Source organism: Mytilus trossulus, chromosome 3 (genome assembly GCF_036588685.1).
Source record: "Mytilus trossulus isolate FHL-02 chromosome 3, PNRI_Mtr1.1.1.hap1, whole genome shotgun sequence".
In the NCBI taxonomy this organism is placed as follows: domain Eukaryota; kingdom Metazoa; phylum Mollusca; class Bivalvia; order Mytilida; family Mytilidae; genus Mytilus; species Mytilus trossulus.
Window position 1 is genome coordinate 29929757 of NC_086375.1, and position 19787 is coordinate 29949543.

General features: G+C 32.4%; 1 protein-coding gene across 1 annotated transcript; it reads right to left on the reverse strand.

Annotated features, from left to right (window-relative positions):
• Positions 1 to 6354: 6354 nt before the first annotated feature.
• On the reverse strand, positions 6355 to 16174 carry LOC134711206 (phytanoyl-CoA dioxygenase domain-containing protein 1 homolog). Its single transcript, XM_063571670.1, has 9 exons — positions 15929 to 16174; positions 13472 to 13592; positions 12524 to 12624; positions 11442 to 11583; positions 10459 to 10553; positions 9873 to 9978; positions 9033 to 9114; positions 8033 to 8234; positions 6355 to 7295 (listed from the first exon to the last, which is right to left on the reverse strand). Exons 1-9 carry the CDS (start codon positions 16070 to 16072, stop codon positions 7158 to 7160), a joined length of 1131 nt encoding a protein of 376 aa, XP_063427740.1. The 5' UTR covers positions 16073 to 16174; the 3' UTR covers positions 6355 to 7157.
• Positions 16175 to 19787: the final 3613 nt, after the last annotated feature.

Consider the following 19787-nt stretch of genomic DNA (forward strand, 5'->3'; position numbering starts at 1 on the left):
CCTTATCCATGAAAACTTGATCTTGTTTGTTAAGTTTTTTTTTAATGAAAGTCCTTTGCCTATTCCAAAAAGCCTAGATGATGAGTTACAAAAGTGGGACGAAAGATACCAAAGGGAGAGTCAAACTCATAAATCTAAAACAAACTGACAACGCCATGGCTAAAAATGAAAAAGACAAACAGACAAACAATAGTACACATGACACAACGATTCTAACGGTTTATTTCAAAAACTTACTGGTTTTTTTCAACGTTAATAGCAGGCTCTGCCTTAACAACTGTTTCAATATTTCTAAGTGAAACATAATTGGAAAAATGATTTTTTTCACTAAGGTACTCAATAATTGCAAGAGTTTCTACCCTGTCTCGTTATTTCCTTGTACGGTTAGCTTCTTCTTGCTTATCACTAGTCCAGTATGCAACACCAGTGAGATCTTGCATGGCACTGTTTTAGTCTACACAAGCTGGCATTGATAGTATTCATTGTGATCGTTGGGATTCACCCATTCCTCTGCCTCAGGTTAGACCTCCATAAGATTTGACACTTCTCATCAAGATCTGTTCTATAGTCAGATCTGTAGAAAACAGTCTGTAAATGTGTGTACTATGTAGTATTGATGATCTATTATCCTAAGGAACTTTTCATGTCAAACAGTTAAAACAAACAAGTTCTTATTAACGTGCTTTGTGACAAGCTAAAGCATAATAACATTAAATGTAAGATTGCAATTGATAATGCAGATCTTCTTATTGTGCAAACAGCATTGTCTTTAGAATTCATAGTAAATGGTGAAGATAAGGATCTATTAGTGCTACTGTACTTATTCATCATATGGTCCGAGACCACAATTATTTCGTAGTGCATTTCTTTTAGAACATGTGTTGTACTACTTTTGAGACAAACTATATCAAAATTATAGAAAACTTCATCTTCATCTTCATCTCAAAATATGGACAATTGTATGTTTAGAGCGTCAAAATTTGTTTGAAAGCTTCTGAAGTGCTAAATTTTCACCTTTTTCAGCTAGACCAATTCACTACTTTCCTTGAAAATTCTGGACCCAAATTTTTTTTACAGTGACTGTGTAATTTCAACCACCTACTTACAATATGAGGCATTAAACATGGGGAAATAAATTTGGAAGGGGTATAAAAATTTGGCAAGTAACCACTGTCAACACTATCTTGGACAATATTAATCAACAGTGCAAACAGGTTAGGTATTTTTGAATATGAAATAATGAAAATATGGAACAAAGAACAGTCTATTAAAGGATTCTTTGGGAGGATGTTTGTAATTTGTTGCTCTTTTTGCATTCTATAACAGGTTGTTACTCATCATCTAGGCTTTTTGGAATAGGCAAAGGACTTCCATTAAAAAAAAACTTAATCACAAATATCAAGATCAAGGCTTCATTAAAGCAGATACCATCTAAGCAGGAGAAGAAGCGCTAACATGTTTATATGGAGGAATTGACATTTTTGTCTGGAGAAAATTAAAATCCATAGTTATTACTAGAAACACATTGGTTCAGGTGAAAAGTTTACCACCAACATCAGATACAGGGCAATTTCATAGTCTTCGAGGGTATTATCAGAAGAAGTTGACATACATCCTACAGATTATGGTTGGGAAATCAAAATTGGAAAACTTTATCCAATTTTGATGGCACTTCCACAGACCTGATAAGCTTATTACACTAGTAGATGCAACTATAAACAAAACTATGACACCAAACCATGAGTCTGTCGAAAAAATGGTTTCTGAAAAATATGAATAGAAGTTTTTTCCTGTTTTTGACGATTTTTAGACAAATTTAGCTGTTTTCACCTAAAATCAGTTATTTTTACTATTTGTTTTACAATGAATTTTGTTTGATCTAATTATAATTATATCAAGATTTTCATTTTCTATTTTGGAGTGATTCAAAAGCAGTTAAAACTCCAAATTGGTGTATTTCCAATTTTTTACGATTTTTGATTGATTTTGCTATATTTTACCCAAAATCATCATTTTCACAATAAGGAATTGCTGTAAAGTTTTGGAATGATTAAAATAATGGTGTTTGTCTTTATTGGAAAATTAAATGAACTACTTTTACCATTTTTATCTTTTTCCTGTCTGTTTTGGTAATCAATTCACGCTATGTGAATCTCAAATTCCAACAAAAATCGGATGTTTTCACCTAAAATTCCATGTTTATTAAAAAACACCTATTTTTTATTATTTTATTTCATTAACACTGTATAAACTGTTGTAAAACTTTTGATTTGAAAAGATTATCATAAAAAATGAATGTTTAACAAGCTTTTCCCTGTTTTTAGCTATTTTTGACAAATTTTGCTATTTTTCACCCAAAAAAATCCATGTTCCCACTCAGATATCTTGGTAGACTTTTAGTATGTTACAAAGAAAGCCATTTGGAATTGAAAAATACAAAAACAAATTCTGTTGCAATTTTTTTGAGGTCAAATGCTATTTTGACTAGACTAAAAACAAACTTAAACTGAGGGACACAAATCATCTTTAAGAGGAAAACAACGAAATACCAGAAACACTTAGTGCAATGATATGCATCATCCATAAAAAAGATTGCTACACGTTTCCTGTTGTAGAAATGTAAACTCATCGAAACCTTATCATTTCTCCCACGCAAATATGACCCTGAACCATCTCAATCGTTTGTTTAAAAACATTAAATGAACACGTCATGAAATTGACGCATCCGAAGTGCTTTTATTTAAATATTAATCAGAAACGCTCAAAGCAAATCATGTATAAAAGTAGTTTCCGATATGTATGATATAGTGTTTGACATTTTGACAAAAAGTAAAAACACAAAAATACTGAACTCCGAGGAATATTCAAAACGGAAAGTCTTTAAGGCAGCAACCATCAATCTCCGGCGCAGAGTTCATATCCGTTCCATACATGCTTTGCAATACTGCACTCCTATATGACTTATTAAGTGTAGTGTTACAAAGTATTGAACGGAACGGATATGTGATCTCTGTGCCGGAGATTAAGCAACCATTTGATTTTCTGGGGGCTATGGATTTTATTTCTTTCAATGTTAGCATTACAACAGTGGCAGCTGAGGGTGAAAAAAAACATTTTTTTTTCCCTCAGGGTCAAAACAAATTATTTTTTTCTCCAAAAACTGAAAACAAAAAAAATCCATAGCCATCCCCCGCCCCCACCCTACCAGAAAATCAAATGGTTGCTGCCTGATCAAATGGTAAATTCAAAAGCTCAAAAACATTAAACGAATGGACAACAACTGTCATGTTCCTGACTTCGTACAGATAGTTATCGACCCAGTGGTGTAAATAGTTATCAAAAGTACCAGGATTATAATTGTATACGCCAGACGCGCGTTTCGTCTACATAAGACTCGTCAGTGACGCTCAGATCAAAAAAGTTAAAAAGCCAAATAAATACAAAGTTGAAGAGCATTAAGGATCCAAAATTCCAAAAAGTTGTGCCAAATACGGCTAAGGTTATCTACTCCTGGGGTAAGAAAATCCTTAGATTTTCGAAAAATTCAAAGTTTTGTCAACAGAAAATTTATAAAAATGACCATATAATTGATATTCATGTCAACACCGAAGTGCTGACTCCTGGGATGGTGATACCCTCGGGGACGAAACGTCCACCAGCAGTGGCATCGAACCAGTGGTGTAAATAGTTACCAATGTTAGCATTACATATAGTTGCAGCTGAGGGTGAACAAAAACATTTCCTCAGGGTCAAAAACAAATTATATTTTTCTCCAAAAACTGGAAACAATCTTTTTTTTCCAAAAAAAATCAATAGCCAATTAGAAAATCTAATGGTTGCAGCCTAATCAAATGGTAAATTCAAAAGCTCAAACACATCAAACGAATGGACAATAACTGGCATATTCCTGACTTCTTACAGATAGTTATCAAAGGTATCATAATCATATAATTTATTTCGCCAGACGCGCGTTTCGTCTACATAAAACTCAAAATATTTATAAAGCCAAACAAGTACAAAGTTGAAGAGCATTGAGGATGACCACATTAAAAAATTTATTAATATTCATGTCAGACATTTTCTTATGTAGAAAATTGTGGATTTAACCTAATTTCAGAAAACAGACATAATAGGTAAAAATGTCAAAAATAAGGGTTACAACAGTCAACGTTTTGTTATTAACTTAATCACTATAAAAACAAACAGATATATAAACAAACAATTACTATGACACATTAACACAATGACGGGGTGTATAAGTACAGAGCCACGTCACATGCAAGAAAAAACCACATAACGGCACACAGACAAAGCACATTAGCAAAAACGAAAGACAAGAATACAGACATCAATATCTCATTCTGAATAAATCACCCCATCAGGCCAGTAAGGGACTGGTTCAAAAGATCCTTGTTATATTCTTTTCATTACTCCTTAAAAAAAAACAGTAAAACAGATGTTAATTATAAACAATAAGTTGCATTCTAGTTATGGAAAAAAAAACATTGGTGAATATTTTTGTTATGGATTTCATCAACTTAATACTTATAACGTTTCATCAGATAATTGTATAAAACAACCATCAATTTCACCAAAGACTGCTCTGAACGATGAGTAGAAGTACCACACAAAACAAAATATTATAACTAAGATAAATATTTGCTGAAATCGGTTTGCAAAATTTCTGAATACGTTCGCTAGATTTCGGAGTCTAAAATTCAGTAATAAACTAGAATAACTAAATGAACAATCAAATAATATCGTGGTAAAGTAATTAAATTATGTGATATAAAGATATAACTAATAATCAGAATCGATATCATGTGAAAGTAATATATGCGATTTGTGTTATGTCATCTTGAAGGACGAAATTCCTACTTCAAATCATGTACTGCACTGACTTATTTCTTCAGCTTTGCAATTCATTTTGGAGAATCTTTTACATCTGTTTGAAAAGGTAACAACATCACAATGTTCGTTACACATTAACACTATAATTGTGTGTTGACAAATGCAGGTATCGAATATCAGGAAGTGGGGAGACAAATATTACATGGGTAAACTCTCAATCTCAGTGTTGTGAGTAATTCTGCCTTTCAATGTTCGATGCGAATCTTCAATTAACACAAACATTTAACTTATGAAAATACACTTGATATTTGAAAAAAAGATACATAATAATCAGAAACTGTAGTAAGAATTAAAATCACAAAAATACTGAACTCCGAGGAAAATTCAATCGGAGAGTCCCTAATCACATGGCAAAATCAAATGACAAAACAAATGAATCAAATGGACAACAACTGTCATATTCCTATCTTGGTAAAGGCATTCTCAAATTTAAAAAATGGTGTATTGAACCTGGTTTTATAGCGCTAAACCTCTCACTTGTACGACAGTCTCATCAAATTCCGTTATATTTACAAAGATGCTAGTAAACAACTGCTATGACGTTGTTGGTTCTTCTTCATTTTTGATCTTTGAATGTTTTCTTAGTATGTTCAGCCTCTCGTTTCTATTCAATCTTTATCCATATGTTTTTTTTCTGTTGAAAGTTTCTATCCATTTACAAATAAACAACAAGAAAGCAAATATTAGCCAGCAAATTGTTTTGTATAACTCTTATTGAGAAAAACGGTTTCGAAAACACGGCAAATTCCTTCCCAAAAAACAACACCACCTTATTGGTATGTCTTATAATAAAGGAACATTCAAAGTAGGATAGACAATTATTAGAAGAAAAAGGTAACAGTAGTATACCATTGTTCGAAAGCCATAAATCGAATCAGAGAAAACTGATCCTGGTTACAAACTAAAACTGAGGTAAACACATCAACTATAAGAGGAAACAACGAACCAACTAAAACACTGAAGCACAACATTGCAAGTGAAAAATAAGATAAAAACGTTATATAAAATGCATGAAAAAGAAAACATGTGATACATAAAATGCATTTTCCAAAGCTTCTCTAGCATAATTTAAAAAGTAACTTTTCAAATGTCGACTTTTCCTAACAGCGTTTACTATTTTTGTTGCATTTTTTCTTATTTACAATATACAAAATATTGTTTTCTCTTCTGTTTAGGCATATATGGTAGAACTATTTCATATGGGATTTATCACATTTGGTGTCACTTTTTTGAAATTCTACTAAAAAAAGTAAAATCACAAAAATGCTGAACCACTCAATATATTAAACTGTTATATTTATATTATCGGGAAAATATAACGATTTAATTTTGGTCCAAAAGCTTCTTTGTTAGCAACAAATCTCTATCAAGGACAGCTTTATAGAAAGACGATTCGATTTCGATTCTAGGAACTAAAAATTATTATGTAAAGGATAAAACTAATTTAGTATACAATTTTATTATCAAAATACAGGAAATGTAGAAATAGATGTATTGGTTACAAAAACTTATTACAAACATGTACACACAAAAGAAGATATTTAAACGTGCTTATGTGTACAGTAGCATCTCACTGAGACTAGAGAAACACTGAAATAACTTTCAGGATATAATGATCAAAAGATACAAAAGTTACAAAATCAAATACTGTTCACCAAGAACCTCTACAATTGATGATTCCAAAATTACGTTACATTGATTTAAATATATATTTATGTATTATGCAATGTGTTCCCAATGTTGAAATGAAAACATTAACCAATATTTTAATATATTATATTGTACATATAGATAATTGTGTCAAGTAACATTTACATTTGTGAAACGGTATTTGAAAGTAAAAATATCTGAAATGTTGCCAGGCAAAACAAAACAGGATGTGTGTTTCGTTTATATCAATAAGAAAAACATCTGTGTCATTTGGTCTCTTGTGGGGGTCGTCTCATTGGCAATAATATCATAACTTTTTTATAAGTAGGTATGTTGTTTTTTTATTTTGCTCAGCGTTTTCCTTTGAATATGGCAATTTTGTCACAAATAAGTAACAAAAATGACAATAAAAACTTCAGGATCAGCATTTCTGACATACATCAAAGGGGCTGTTGGGAAACTCTAAACACAAGATTGTTATTTTTGGAATACTTATTTTGGAATGTAAATTCGTCTAAATATTCAATCACAGTTTTTTAACCGAAGAGTCAATTTTCGAATTTGAAAGTATAAATCATTTCAGCATCTTTTATCATTTAGCCCAAGTTTTTATCCTTATTCTTTGCCGCCTCCATTTCCACGTGCTTTTTGACGTGGTTGTTATGGTTGACTAGTTCCCACTTTCTCATCCAAGGTCCTTGAACAGTTGTGTCAAACTCCTGATCTTCTGCTATCTGTAAAGTAACAAAACATGCATTTGCAAAATATACTGTGTTGTTAGGAATAAGGCTTTAGTTATTATAAAAATAGCCCTAGCTTGGGAAGTTTTCACTAATTTTTTAGTTGTCTGTTAATAAATCTGGTTACAGCTGTTAGTTTAAAATGATCGTAGAAGCCAGGTAGTCCCGAGTGCGGCTTGATATGTGTTTGGTCTTCTGCGTGGTAAACAAAAGACTGCAAAATTTGTATTTGTTTCTTCTCTGCAAAGCACGCGGATTAAAGAGAAATGGCAAAAAAGAGTCTACACAATGAGTTCGGGCATCATGTCTTTCTACATGCTGTTACCATGTGAACTAGCAATTTACATATCGGACTCGGTGTGTCAAGTCTAGAACAAAGCATGGCAGCTCATTAATATGTTCTCGGTCTGATATGAATGACACATGATTACTACATGATGATGTGTCCATGTGACACAGTGGCCCGCACACGCTATCAAAATTCCATGTTTCATGTCAGTGAACTGTGAAATATTTAAACCCAAATTGGCATTTGTTTCAAATGTTTTTGTAATAATCATGTTTTATGTTTTCTTAATGCAGAGCTGATCTAATGTGACAACAACTTCATGGTATTTACATTCCCCTGGTTTACGATACGAAACAGCGAGCAGGTGCACAACCGGAATACGCATTGCACAAAAATCGCACCCTCAATTTTAAACGATATTATTATCATACCATTCCCTTACCTCAACAAGATCCCTGACTGAGGCAATTTGTGCTTTTGTTCTATCAATAGAATCAAACGTATCCCAGTCGATCTTCATGTTAGGATTTTCTTTTGTTCTCAGGAGGACGTCAGGTTTTAACCCGAACATACCATTAGGTAAACCTGGTTTCTTAAATCTGAGGTCAACACTCCAACGCACTCCTTCGGATGCATTATCCAAACTGGAAAAAATATAGAATGATTGAATCATTTTCATATTTGAACAGCTTGGTCATCACTATTTCTTTGCGCGCTCAGATTATCAATAAACTAGGTCGGATTAGGTGAACGTTCGTCAGGCTGTAGCGCCCAGTTGTAATATCGTACGTGTTATAGACATTTAAACCGTGGGGTCGACGAAGGTTCTAAACGCCTTAATCAAATAATACGAATAACTAGCAGAGGTCTAAACCTTGTGTGGTGATATAAAGTTTGAATACTTAACCCTCCTATTTTCATCTTAACTCTTTTATTCTATTCAAATTCCCACTGGAAGGCCTCCGACAGAATGAGTCAGCATAAAATTACTGTTATCGATAACCGATGACAAACATGTTAAAGGTAAATGATTCAGTATTATAACCAACATAAGTATAACAGTTGTCCACACTGTTCTGAAAATGATTCTATTATGAAATTAACTATATTTCTCGAGGAAAATTTTGTGTTTATTTCTTTAATTCCAACCAAATTCTTTCTTTTGCTGTTATAAAGTTATTCCGTTTTCCCTTTAGATTGGAAATAAAATATTTTTTGCATTTTATTGGTTTCTCAAGGCGGTTATATTCCTTGGTTATCTGAACAAATGCACAATACAGTAACACAAGGCAAACAAAGTTCGAGGTAATATTATATAACAAATTGGTCAAAAGATGGAATAAGGGCTTTCGGTTTAAGTTTTAAAAAATGTAAATGCAACAAGTTCAGCTTTATTACGATATACGATATCCACAAACACTGAAAAAGATATTAGATATTACCTTCTATGAGGAATAAAGTTGTTAAATAACAGGAGTCCACCATAAGGTATTGGACAAAGTTTTCTGTCTTTACTGCTACAACCTTTAACAAATTGTAAAGTAGTTAGTTTAATTCTCAAACTGTGTGCAAAATAAATCCAAGTGTTTTTGTTTTGTAGAAAATAAAAAGTAAATAAAAGTCCAGCAATGTGATCGAACTGCTGCTTAAGCCTTAACCCTCCATATTATTTATGTATCTATCCAAAGTCAGGAGCCTGTGGTTCAGTTAATGGTTGTCGTTTGTCCATGTCTATCATATGTGTAAACTGTTTTGTTATAAATTTATTAAGCAGTTTTTTTTCTCGTTTTACTTGTTTAATATTTTCATGTAAGAGCCTTTTAAAGTTGACTATACAGTATGAGATTGCCTGTTGTTGTCTTGAAAACCGAATGTTGGCCTATACTTATATTGGCTTATGTCCGATTCATTGTGACTCTGGTAATCATTTATATAATCTTTTGAATAAACATGAACACCTTGTATTCACACCAAACCAGTGGCGGATCAAGAAATGTTTTAAGGAGGCACACATTGACTGCCTAAGACGACCGTAGCCAGTCAAGCTTCAGTGATTCCCTAAATAATCAACCATTTATTTCCCACAAAGTGGAGCTCAGATTCTCTGCTCACCTTCAATTTGCCTAATGCAGTCAACTGTCGAACAAAAACTATTCTGGACATTTTATTTGGTAGTGGATCAGTTTGTTGGCTCATTGTCTATATCGTCCAGTGAAAACGTTCACAACAATTGCGTTTCTATGATGGATATTATGATTTCTCATAGATTCATTATTGCTTACCTAATGTTTTATTCATATCTTCCTCGTCCAATTGTATATACCATGTATCTCCTGCACAACATGTATGGTTAGCAACCTTACCAGAAGAATGACCTTTAGGTATGACCTTCAAAAGATTGTTAAAATTCTATAAATCTCATCTTCCTGCATAACTAGAAGGAATATTTAAAAGGGTTGAGTATATATGTTATTCTACCGAGCATAACACAGTTCGTTCACTGGCTGTATCATGTATGTTTTAAAATACAATTTCGTGTATTGTTTAATAACGAAAGACTAAACAATAGTTTACAAAACAACTACGTGTTCTCAGGAAATCCATCTAATTAAAATATAGATCTCTGATTTCGTTATACTACATAATTAGTATACCGAATCACATCTATATTTTAATTAAAGATCGAGCAACATGAACTCCACCAAAATCAGGGTAAACAAAGTTACCCTGAAATTAGAAATAGTTCCTGTTCCATAAGTTGCACCCGTCTTGATTTTTATTCTTATCGTTGATGCGAAAGTTTAATATTGAGGCAAAAATAAAATCTGTGATGGTATTTTAAAATAATGTGTTTAGCGTTCCACTTACCTCCATACATCCATTGTTCCTATTCGTATCAAGGAACGGTATCCAGACCGTGGCAAGTAGAACTTTATATACATCTGTGCTCAAATATCCGGCGTCTGAAATTAAAAATATTTAGTACTAAAATACTGGCAGACAACAACACTATCAAAAAGAAAATGGATAAGTTCAGTCTCCAGTGGCGGATCCAGACATTTTCATAAGTGGGGCCCACTGACTGACCTAAGAGGGGGTCGCTCCAGTCACGCTTCAGTGATTCCCTATATAAGCAATCAATTTTTTTCCCAAAAAGGGGGGGGGTCTGGTCTCGGAAAATGAAAAGTTGTTTATTTTTAAAATAATTTACTGTTATGATTGATAACCTAAAGCAAAATAACCCTTAACCTAACCAATGTACAAGTGCAAATACTTGAACTTTGTCGGATAGTTATCTACGGTGGCCGTCTATGATGGTGGACGAATGCGGCCATTTCAACTTTTCGCGTTTTCTTGTTTTCTCCTTTTGAGAAATTGGGAAATCGGGAGGCATCCCACCACCATAAGTAATTATAGTGTCTCAATATTATAAAATGAAAATATTACGATATATCATATAAATCAGTGTACTGGGGACACATTCTTGTTTACATATGAATGTATATACAAAAGGGGGATTACGAAGCGCAAAATTATCAATTATGAAAAACAACTTGTAAGCATCAGAGACATCATGGTATTTTATATAAGTGTAATTTGTATTTTTTTGCAATAAATTACAAGGGGCTTTGTTCATTCAAAGTTTTCATCAATTTAATCAAAATTAGTTCTTTTCATTTTTGTTTTTATGTTGCAATGAAAGATGGCGGGGAGAAATTATTCAATTATGTTTTCCTTTCCTATGTTGTTTCAAATTATCAGTGACACATCATTGTATAGTTTGATATTCAAACAATGTTATTCCATTTACATGTACATGTATATCCTTTCTTTTTAGCATAAAATGTTACCTTGATGCCATGGCACCGTCGTTGCTTCATTATGCGGTGTTTTATCACGGAAGTTCCAGTTTGGCATCCCTGCAATTTCTGGACCCAAGACTTGCTCTATTAAATTGAGTAGTTTTTCGTTTCCCCAAAGGTTTCGAAAAGCCTAAAAATAGAGCAGCAAAACTAATAACATTGAAGTATTCAGAGTATTCGGACTTCTGTATATTCCTTTTGAAGTTAATATTTTAATTTTAGGTAAATAAAAGGCAACAGTAGTATACCGCTGTTCAAAACTCATTAATCCATGGACAAAAAAACAAAATCGGGGTAACGAACTAAAACCGAGGGAAACGCATTAAATATAAGAGGAGAACAACGACACAACACTGAAATGTAACACACACAGAAACGGACCAAGCATCAGACAAAATCCCACGAGAATAACAAATATAATATCAAAACCAAATACATGAATTTGGGATAGACAAGTACCGTGACACGTCTTATCGCAATGTGAATTTACACTATTGGTAACACATACCAAAGAATAACAGGAATGACCAAAAATACTGAGTTGATAGATTATATGTCATTTAGGTAAAACAAACATGAAATATATGGAAGTGATATCAAGGTAACTCTTGATGTATTCATGTAAGCGTAAAAGCATACGCAGGAATACATACAAACTTGTTGTGTTTTTTAAGCTTTATCGAGGGTCATGCTCTTACTTATAATGTTTTAAATGAAATGAAGCATTCTTTCCGCGGATGAAATTTTCTTCGGCAAACCCATAGAAACAATATACTAACTGACCGTCAAATATATACATACATGTTTTAGGTTTCTGATAAAAAAAAAATACGAAATACAACAGAAGTCTAAAAACAATGCTCTGTTCCTTGTTCCAAAGTTTAATGTTCTGTGTTCTATTTTGTAGACAAATGTTTGGCGTTTGTCATGGTTTGTGAATTGTTATTTGAAACAATTTTATTCTCTTATTTTATTTTATCTTATAGTCATTCCTGTTTTCTGGCTTTACGTTTTGTAAAATTCCCGTTTTTCCTAATTAAACGTGTTAGGTGCAAAAACAGTCCAAATACCTGTGGGAGATGACCGATTTTGTGTAAAAGGATCACAGCACCAGGCCATTCTTCATCAATTTTTATCAGACGTTTATCCAGGCCATATTCTCTGTATAAATCTGAAATTTGAAGGAAACATCTACACCATGCAGTTACTGACTTATTCAGAAAACAAACTTATCATAGATACCAATAGTATCGATTTTGTATATTCTACGCGCATTTTGTCTACAAAAGACTTGCCAGTGACGCTCGAATAAAAAATAGTTGAAAAACGCTGAAAAAGGTGTGTAGTTGGAGAGCATTGAGAACACAAAGATCACTCAAAACTCGTCATGTCTATGGACGTTTAGTTTGATAACCATGTATATTTACTATTATTAAAGCTGCGTCTTTCAATTCCACCGAAATCTTTTCATAGAGCACATAGTGATTTACAGACATTTGACTATCAATAATAATTTTTAAAAAAATATTCAAGTTATGTCTCTCGACATATAAGTTCATAGAAGAAAAGTAAGTAATAAGTCAACCCCAAATGCTATTCATTATTGCTCATCATTTTATGTTTGCTCTCGTGATCAAGTCGGTGGTTCGCGGGGTTTGTTTTGATTTCCAATTCTTGGTATAGATATATTCTTGTTTTGTTTTTTTCTCAATTCAACAACAACGCTATATTGCCTGTGAAGCGTTATTTTTCAAGTTCCCCGTCTTGTAGGACTTTACACCTGTTACGTGGCTTTTGATTGGTCTCGGCAGTTTGCTGTCCTCGAGATTTATTTTTTTCTAGCAGTTTTCTATGTTGTGTCTTGTGTACTATCATTTGTCTATCTGTCTTTTAATTTTTATTTTTAACCATGGCGTTGTCAGTTTATTTTCGGTCTATATGGGTTTAACTGTCCCTCTGGCATCTTTCGACCCTCTTTTATAATCAATGCTCTAAGTTGGTTTTCAAATTAAAATTACTTTTTATTTTCCCGGCTTTGAAAAGTTTTTGTGCAAGTTCTTCAACTAGATCTTCTATTGCTCTTCTACAAGGTTCAAGGTCAGCCTCTATATCGAAAAACTTTTCTATGACCACGTAACCCTAAAAAAAATCACATTAGACAGGAGATAATAGGACACCGTGAATAAAAAAAAATTGAAATGTATAAACAAGTATAACTTTTCTGAATCATGTCGTCCTCATAAAAACTAAGCAATCTAACAAACAAAAACAAACAAACTGTTTTGTATAAGGCTAAGGAAGTGCGAGCTTTATCGTGCTCTTCAACAGTTTCGTACTAAATACAAAAATAAAATCTGATATTGACCTTATATTTTTCATACTATAGCCATGGTAGCTATATATAAATATTTACTATGTTTCAAATTTAACTCGATAATTTTAGATCTGTAAATTTGCGTTATAACTGTTTTGTTCCTCTCTCGGTGGGTTTCGAATCCCTCCATCTGAGACGTTGTGGTAACAGTGCCCTAGACCAACTAGGGTATTCAAAAATACCACTTCCGTTAGACGAGTAACGCATTTTCTCGTTGGCTTTATCTAGTATGTGGTTGCAACACTGAACCTTCGTCTTGCAAATCAGATGTTATTTTTCTGAAGTAAACGATGATAAAAGTTATAGTTATAACAAGAATGTGTCCATAGTACACGGATTCCCCACTCGCACTATCATTTTCTATGTTCAGTGGACCGTGAAGTTGGGGTCAAAACTCTTTGGCGTGTAATGAGAAAATCATATTAAAGGAAACATGTGTCCTAAGTTTCAAGTTGATTGGACTTAAACTTCATCAAAAAGTAAATTGACCATAAACTTTAAACTGAAGCGGGACAGACGGACGGACGGACGCATGATCTGACGGACAGGCGAACGATAAATGGTGCATAAAAATGCTTGCACAAAAATCAAGCTTAATTTCCATTCCAGAATGAATCCCGGGTGGTGAAAAAAGTAATTTGATATGACTCGACATTGCATAAATCCTTTCTTTGTTATACTACGTCTGGTAGATAAAGGCAAGAAGAAGCATACCAGTTTAATTCATTAATTCTTTATGGTTTTACATGTATATATGTATGTATGTATTTATGTCTAAACATGTGACAACTTTACGACACACATTCACCATCGAATGGATAACTCGTGATTACACAGGGTTAACAACATAGTATATATAATAATTTGTCTCAAATTAAGCACAACAAAGTAAGATCTATTAATTTGCGTTAGCAAATATTAATTTTGTTCTCAGGGGCGGATCCAGTAATTTTAAAAGGAGCCCGGGGTTACCAACACAGGACAAAAAAAGGTGTTCAACTATATGTCCCTATTCAAAAGCATAGATCGGCCCCAAAAAAGGGGGTTTTAACCCACGGAACCTCCCACCCCCTGGATCCGCCAATGGTTCTTCCCTCAACGAGGTTTGGACCCTTATAAACGGCAAATGCAAGTTAGATTCTACTAGTTATAAAGACCGATTAATAAGGGAACATGTTTTAAGCATGTGCGGTATTATTAAGGATTATGAGCATTGACTGGCCGAGTCGAACCGGAGTGAGAATAATGTCCGGATAAGCCCGGCCGTCATGTCTTTCTACGGACTGTTATCTTGTGATAGATTATAGGTCGTTAAAAAAATCGTTCTTATAAAAAATAAGGTTACTATTTAAATTGCATGTAATTCGACTTTAATATGATGCATTTACTGATTTGACATTTGACTTTAAACATTATACAACCATCCATAACCATCATTTTCACTTGGTGTAGATTAATAGAAATAACATTTGGCGGAATCATTATCTTCGAATTCATTAGCAGCAGAAATATTTCAATATACGGATTCTTTAAGTGATAAAATGATACTTTGTAATATATATTTTTTTAAATCATGCATAACACCATCAGATCTATTAACATGTCTGATGAAAATATTGATTTGGTGATGTGTAGCGGGCGAGCGGGTTGCTGCCAATCAAAATTTTAGTTTAAAATCGAATTTTGATTTTCATAAAGTCGAAATTTCGATCGAGTTTTAAAATAGTTGAGTCGAAATTTCAAAATTTTAGAAATCCAAGTTTACGTTAAAATTAAGATTTGAAAGCAAACGTCAAAATTTCGGCCTTGAAAAAGTTCACTAGCTGTTATGAGTTTATTTTCACTCCGTTCGATTTTATATGAAAATAAAAATCTGCGCTTTTCATAGTTTCACTTTATTCACACTTTTAATATACAACGGAACAGGAAGAAGTTTCAAAGTTTACACATAGTAATTTAATGTAACACATAAATATTAGAATTTTACACATAGTAATTTGATGTCACAAATAAATATATAACTTGATGCAACAAATAACATCAATCTTAATTTACTCGGTGCTAATGCTATAGTATATTTATTACGAAAGAGCTAACCAACCTCTTCAAAATACTGCTTTATCTGTTCAACTGGTAACTGACCGGGCTTTAGAACATCAGGTTGGGGTGGCATGGAACGAATATCGCACACTTCTGGATATGCCTCTCCAGTAAAACCTGGCCATGTTTTCGCTTTATCCGCCATTTCAATTGTTTGTGTTTCTTATCAAAGTGGACGTTTAATCAATGTTAGATAATAAATAAACCATATTTTCCTGTTCGAATATAAACAAGTTACGGCGCGCCATTTTAACAAATATCAATCTACTACTAATAATAAATTATGATATTCTGAAGCTATTAAGATGTTTATCAGTCAGATATTACATGACAGACCATGATCTTGAAAAGTAATGATTTTCCATGACTTGAACCAAAATATCTTGTGATAAAAAAAAACCATGACCATTATGTTTCTATATTTAGATACAATTAATGGATACTCTTTTTTTTTCATTATCTGAATTAGGTCATTATGGAATATCCATGACCGAAAAAAACAGGATCATGGAACTTCATCACATGTTTTTTTTTCAACAATTATTTGTCACATGTGTAGCCTCAGTTCTTCAACAGCTAAAGATTTGTGAACACTGTTTGAAAGTATCTATTAATGGACACTTATTCGTAAAGATTAATAGAATGTTCCTGCATTTGTAAAGTTGGTCAGTGGTATTAAATACAGATTACTCATTTCAAATCGTATTCATTTCTTTTATTGTATGTAAGTAACTAGACGTTAGGTTCTATAATCCCTACTACTTATTTAGGAAAACTGAAAACATGAACTAATTAAATAGGCAAATAAAAAAATATCTTAAATTTGAATATACGTCTTTGCTTTTTTTGTTTACCAATTTGTATAATCTGTTGAAAGTCCTATAAGAAATACTAGTGTCAAGCTTTCCGGCGATTCCAACCCTGCAATGTCCGCAATCCTCCTTAAAAAAGCTATCCTGCAATTGCGTTTGAAACAACTTGAGCGACAATTTCCTTTTCAATCATGGTTTTTTACTACTATTTTCTTTTGGTCGAAGTTTTTATGAATAGGGATTCGATGAGATCGGATAATTCACTTGCAAGAGAGTAAGTTATGATCTTTTTTTCTTACCTTATTTTGACCAAATTGAACCTTACTTTCTGATAAAAGCGATATATTATTTCACTTTTTCACTTTCATTAATTATTGAACAAAAAATATCATATTTTAATAAAAAAAATATCTATATTTAATGAATGGCTATTATTTATTTTGAATTTATTGAACCATAAAACTAATTTTTGACTCTTCACATTGAATAATCCGCGAATTGAACCATAAAACTAATTTTTGACTCTTCACATTGAATAATCCGCGAAGCGGATTATGTAAAATGTGAAGAGTCAAATTGAACCATAAAACTAATTTTTGACTCTTCACATTGAATAATCCGCGAAGCGGATTATGTAAAATGTGAAGAGTCAAAAATTAGTTTTATGGTTCAATAAAATCAAAATAAATTATTGCCATTCATTATAAATAAATTTCTATAAAAAATAAGGCTAAAAAAACTTTTTAGATTATTTATCTTGACAATAACAACGTACACACATGTTGGCGTATGAATACACAACGTCAGAGTGGGCGTGTCACCATCAAAATTGACAACATTGAAAATAAAACTAATAATTTTAACCAATCAGAAGACAGTAAATACACAAAATTTATTTATATATATATATATATATATGTATGTATCTTAAATAGTGCCTCTGATAATTTTATCAAATGTTGTTGTTTTCTAATAACATTTTAAGTGTTGGTGTTTTGTCTGTCCTGTCTCGTTATGTTTTATTTTATGTTTGTAATTATATTGTCCTCTTGTACACCGGCGTGTACGTGTCTGATGTTGTGAACAAAATCTATAGTCTAAAAAATCTTACTGCATGGCTGGTCGTTCTGTTACCAATTCTACCCTTCCGGTAGAAATTTTGTCCAAACGTCGAAAAATCCAAACAAACGCTTTTTTCGACGTTACATGTGCAAATTTTGTCCCAGTGTATACTCCTAATACTTAAGACGAATCGCGTGGCGAAATTTAAAAAAAAGTATTGCTGGTTGTTGAAAAAAAACACGGTGCGTGTTGTACATGAAACGGAGGTATTAAGGGCATACGATACAGTTACAGGGAAGGTAATGACGTTGCTAATTTTCATGAACTTGTAAATACAGGATCAAAACTGTATCGTATGCCCTTAAACTGAAAGGCTTGTCGGAAACAGCGACAAAAACAGTTTCATTTAATTAATACAACCCCGTATTACACGGACGATTCAGGAGAAGATTAGTACATTTTAAAAGCAAGCAATTTCAAATGACAGGGAAAATAATTTTCAAGATCGGGTTATAATAATTTTATTTAATGGCTGTATTTCGACAAGTTATGTGTCAAGCAAATTTTAAATACAATTCAATTCAAATTAATCAAGGGTAAATATGTTTTATTTACTTGCAGAGTGTCGGATATATTTCTCGCATTAGGGTTGAATCAAGATATGAAAAATTTACAATGACAGATGATATGCACCATGCAATTTTAGCAGCCTACGATTAAAGTTTTGTTATAATTCATTTATTGAAAACCGTATACTTCTGTCCCATTTTTCCTTCCTTCAAGTTCATTACTTACGACAATACAACATTTTAAGGTGAATTAAGGGTAAAAATGATTTAATCGATTTCCACAACTTCAGGTTATTAAATTCATGGTATATAGACATCACAAAATTAATAGAGATAGATTTGGAATCAACCAACTACATAAAAAAAGAAAATGAAACTTGCAAATTGAATAAATGTACTTCAAAAGTTTTAGAAAACCCTCCTTGACGTCGTGTTAGTGTAACGTCGTGTTGTAGGAACATCGTGCGCAACGTTATAGTCTTTAATTTTCTATGTTGTGTCATGTGTGCTATTATTTATTTGTCTGTTTGTCTTTTTCATTTTTAGTCATACGTTGTCAGTTTATTTTCGCCCCTCTTTTGAAGAGTCTCGAGAAATTAGCGACGAAATCAGAAACACTGAAATATATGTGTACGATTGGAAATAGTTCGGTTAACAGTTCAATACTCTTTTGAATGTTGTCTGATTTTTCAAAAAAGATATTCATGTAATAGTACTGTATACGACATAAGATGAAAGTAAAAAAAAACTGTACTTCATACTAGGTAAGCAATTATAAAGCTAAACGCTACATAAACTAAGTAAACAAATATTTGTAGATTGTCTTATTGTTGGATTGATGATTTTAGACCATCATAGTGAAATATAATACGAAGTTTTTATTGAAAAAGAAATTTGAAGATGAAAGTAAAAAAAAATTAAAGCTGTACTATACTATAATGTTAAAGATGAAGTAAAAAATATATGCTGTACTAACTATACTAGTCGGTAAACAAATGATAAAGCTATATACTTTATGTACTAAGAAAACACAAAGTTGTAGGTTTCCTCTAAAAGTTAATGAGTGGGTCTAACGAGATATGTATATGTCGTGTACAAGTTGCGATTTTGTACAGGTTATAACATGTACAAAAATATTGTACATGTTATAACTTGTATAATGCAAAAATGCAAGTTATAACATGTACAAAAGAACCCCATACATGTTATAACCTGTACAAAATATTGCTTAAAAATGGTTTTAACTTGTACAAAATTTAAGATAAAACTAAATGAAGTAAAATATACATTTGAATTCACCAATGCATAAAGAACAACAATAAATAGGCCAGAATGTGTCTTTTTCTGTAGGGGACAATGATCACAAAGTTTCAGAATCATATGTTTCATGACTTATGTTGGCAAATTATGTTTTCAT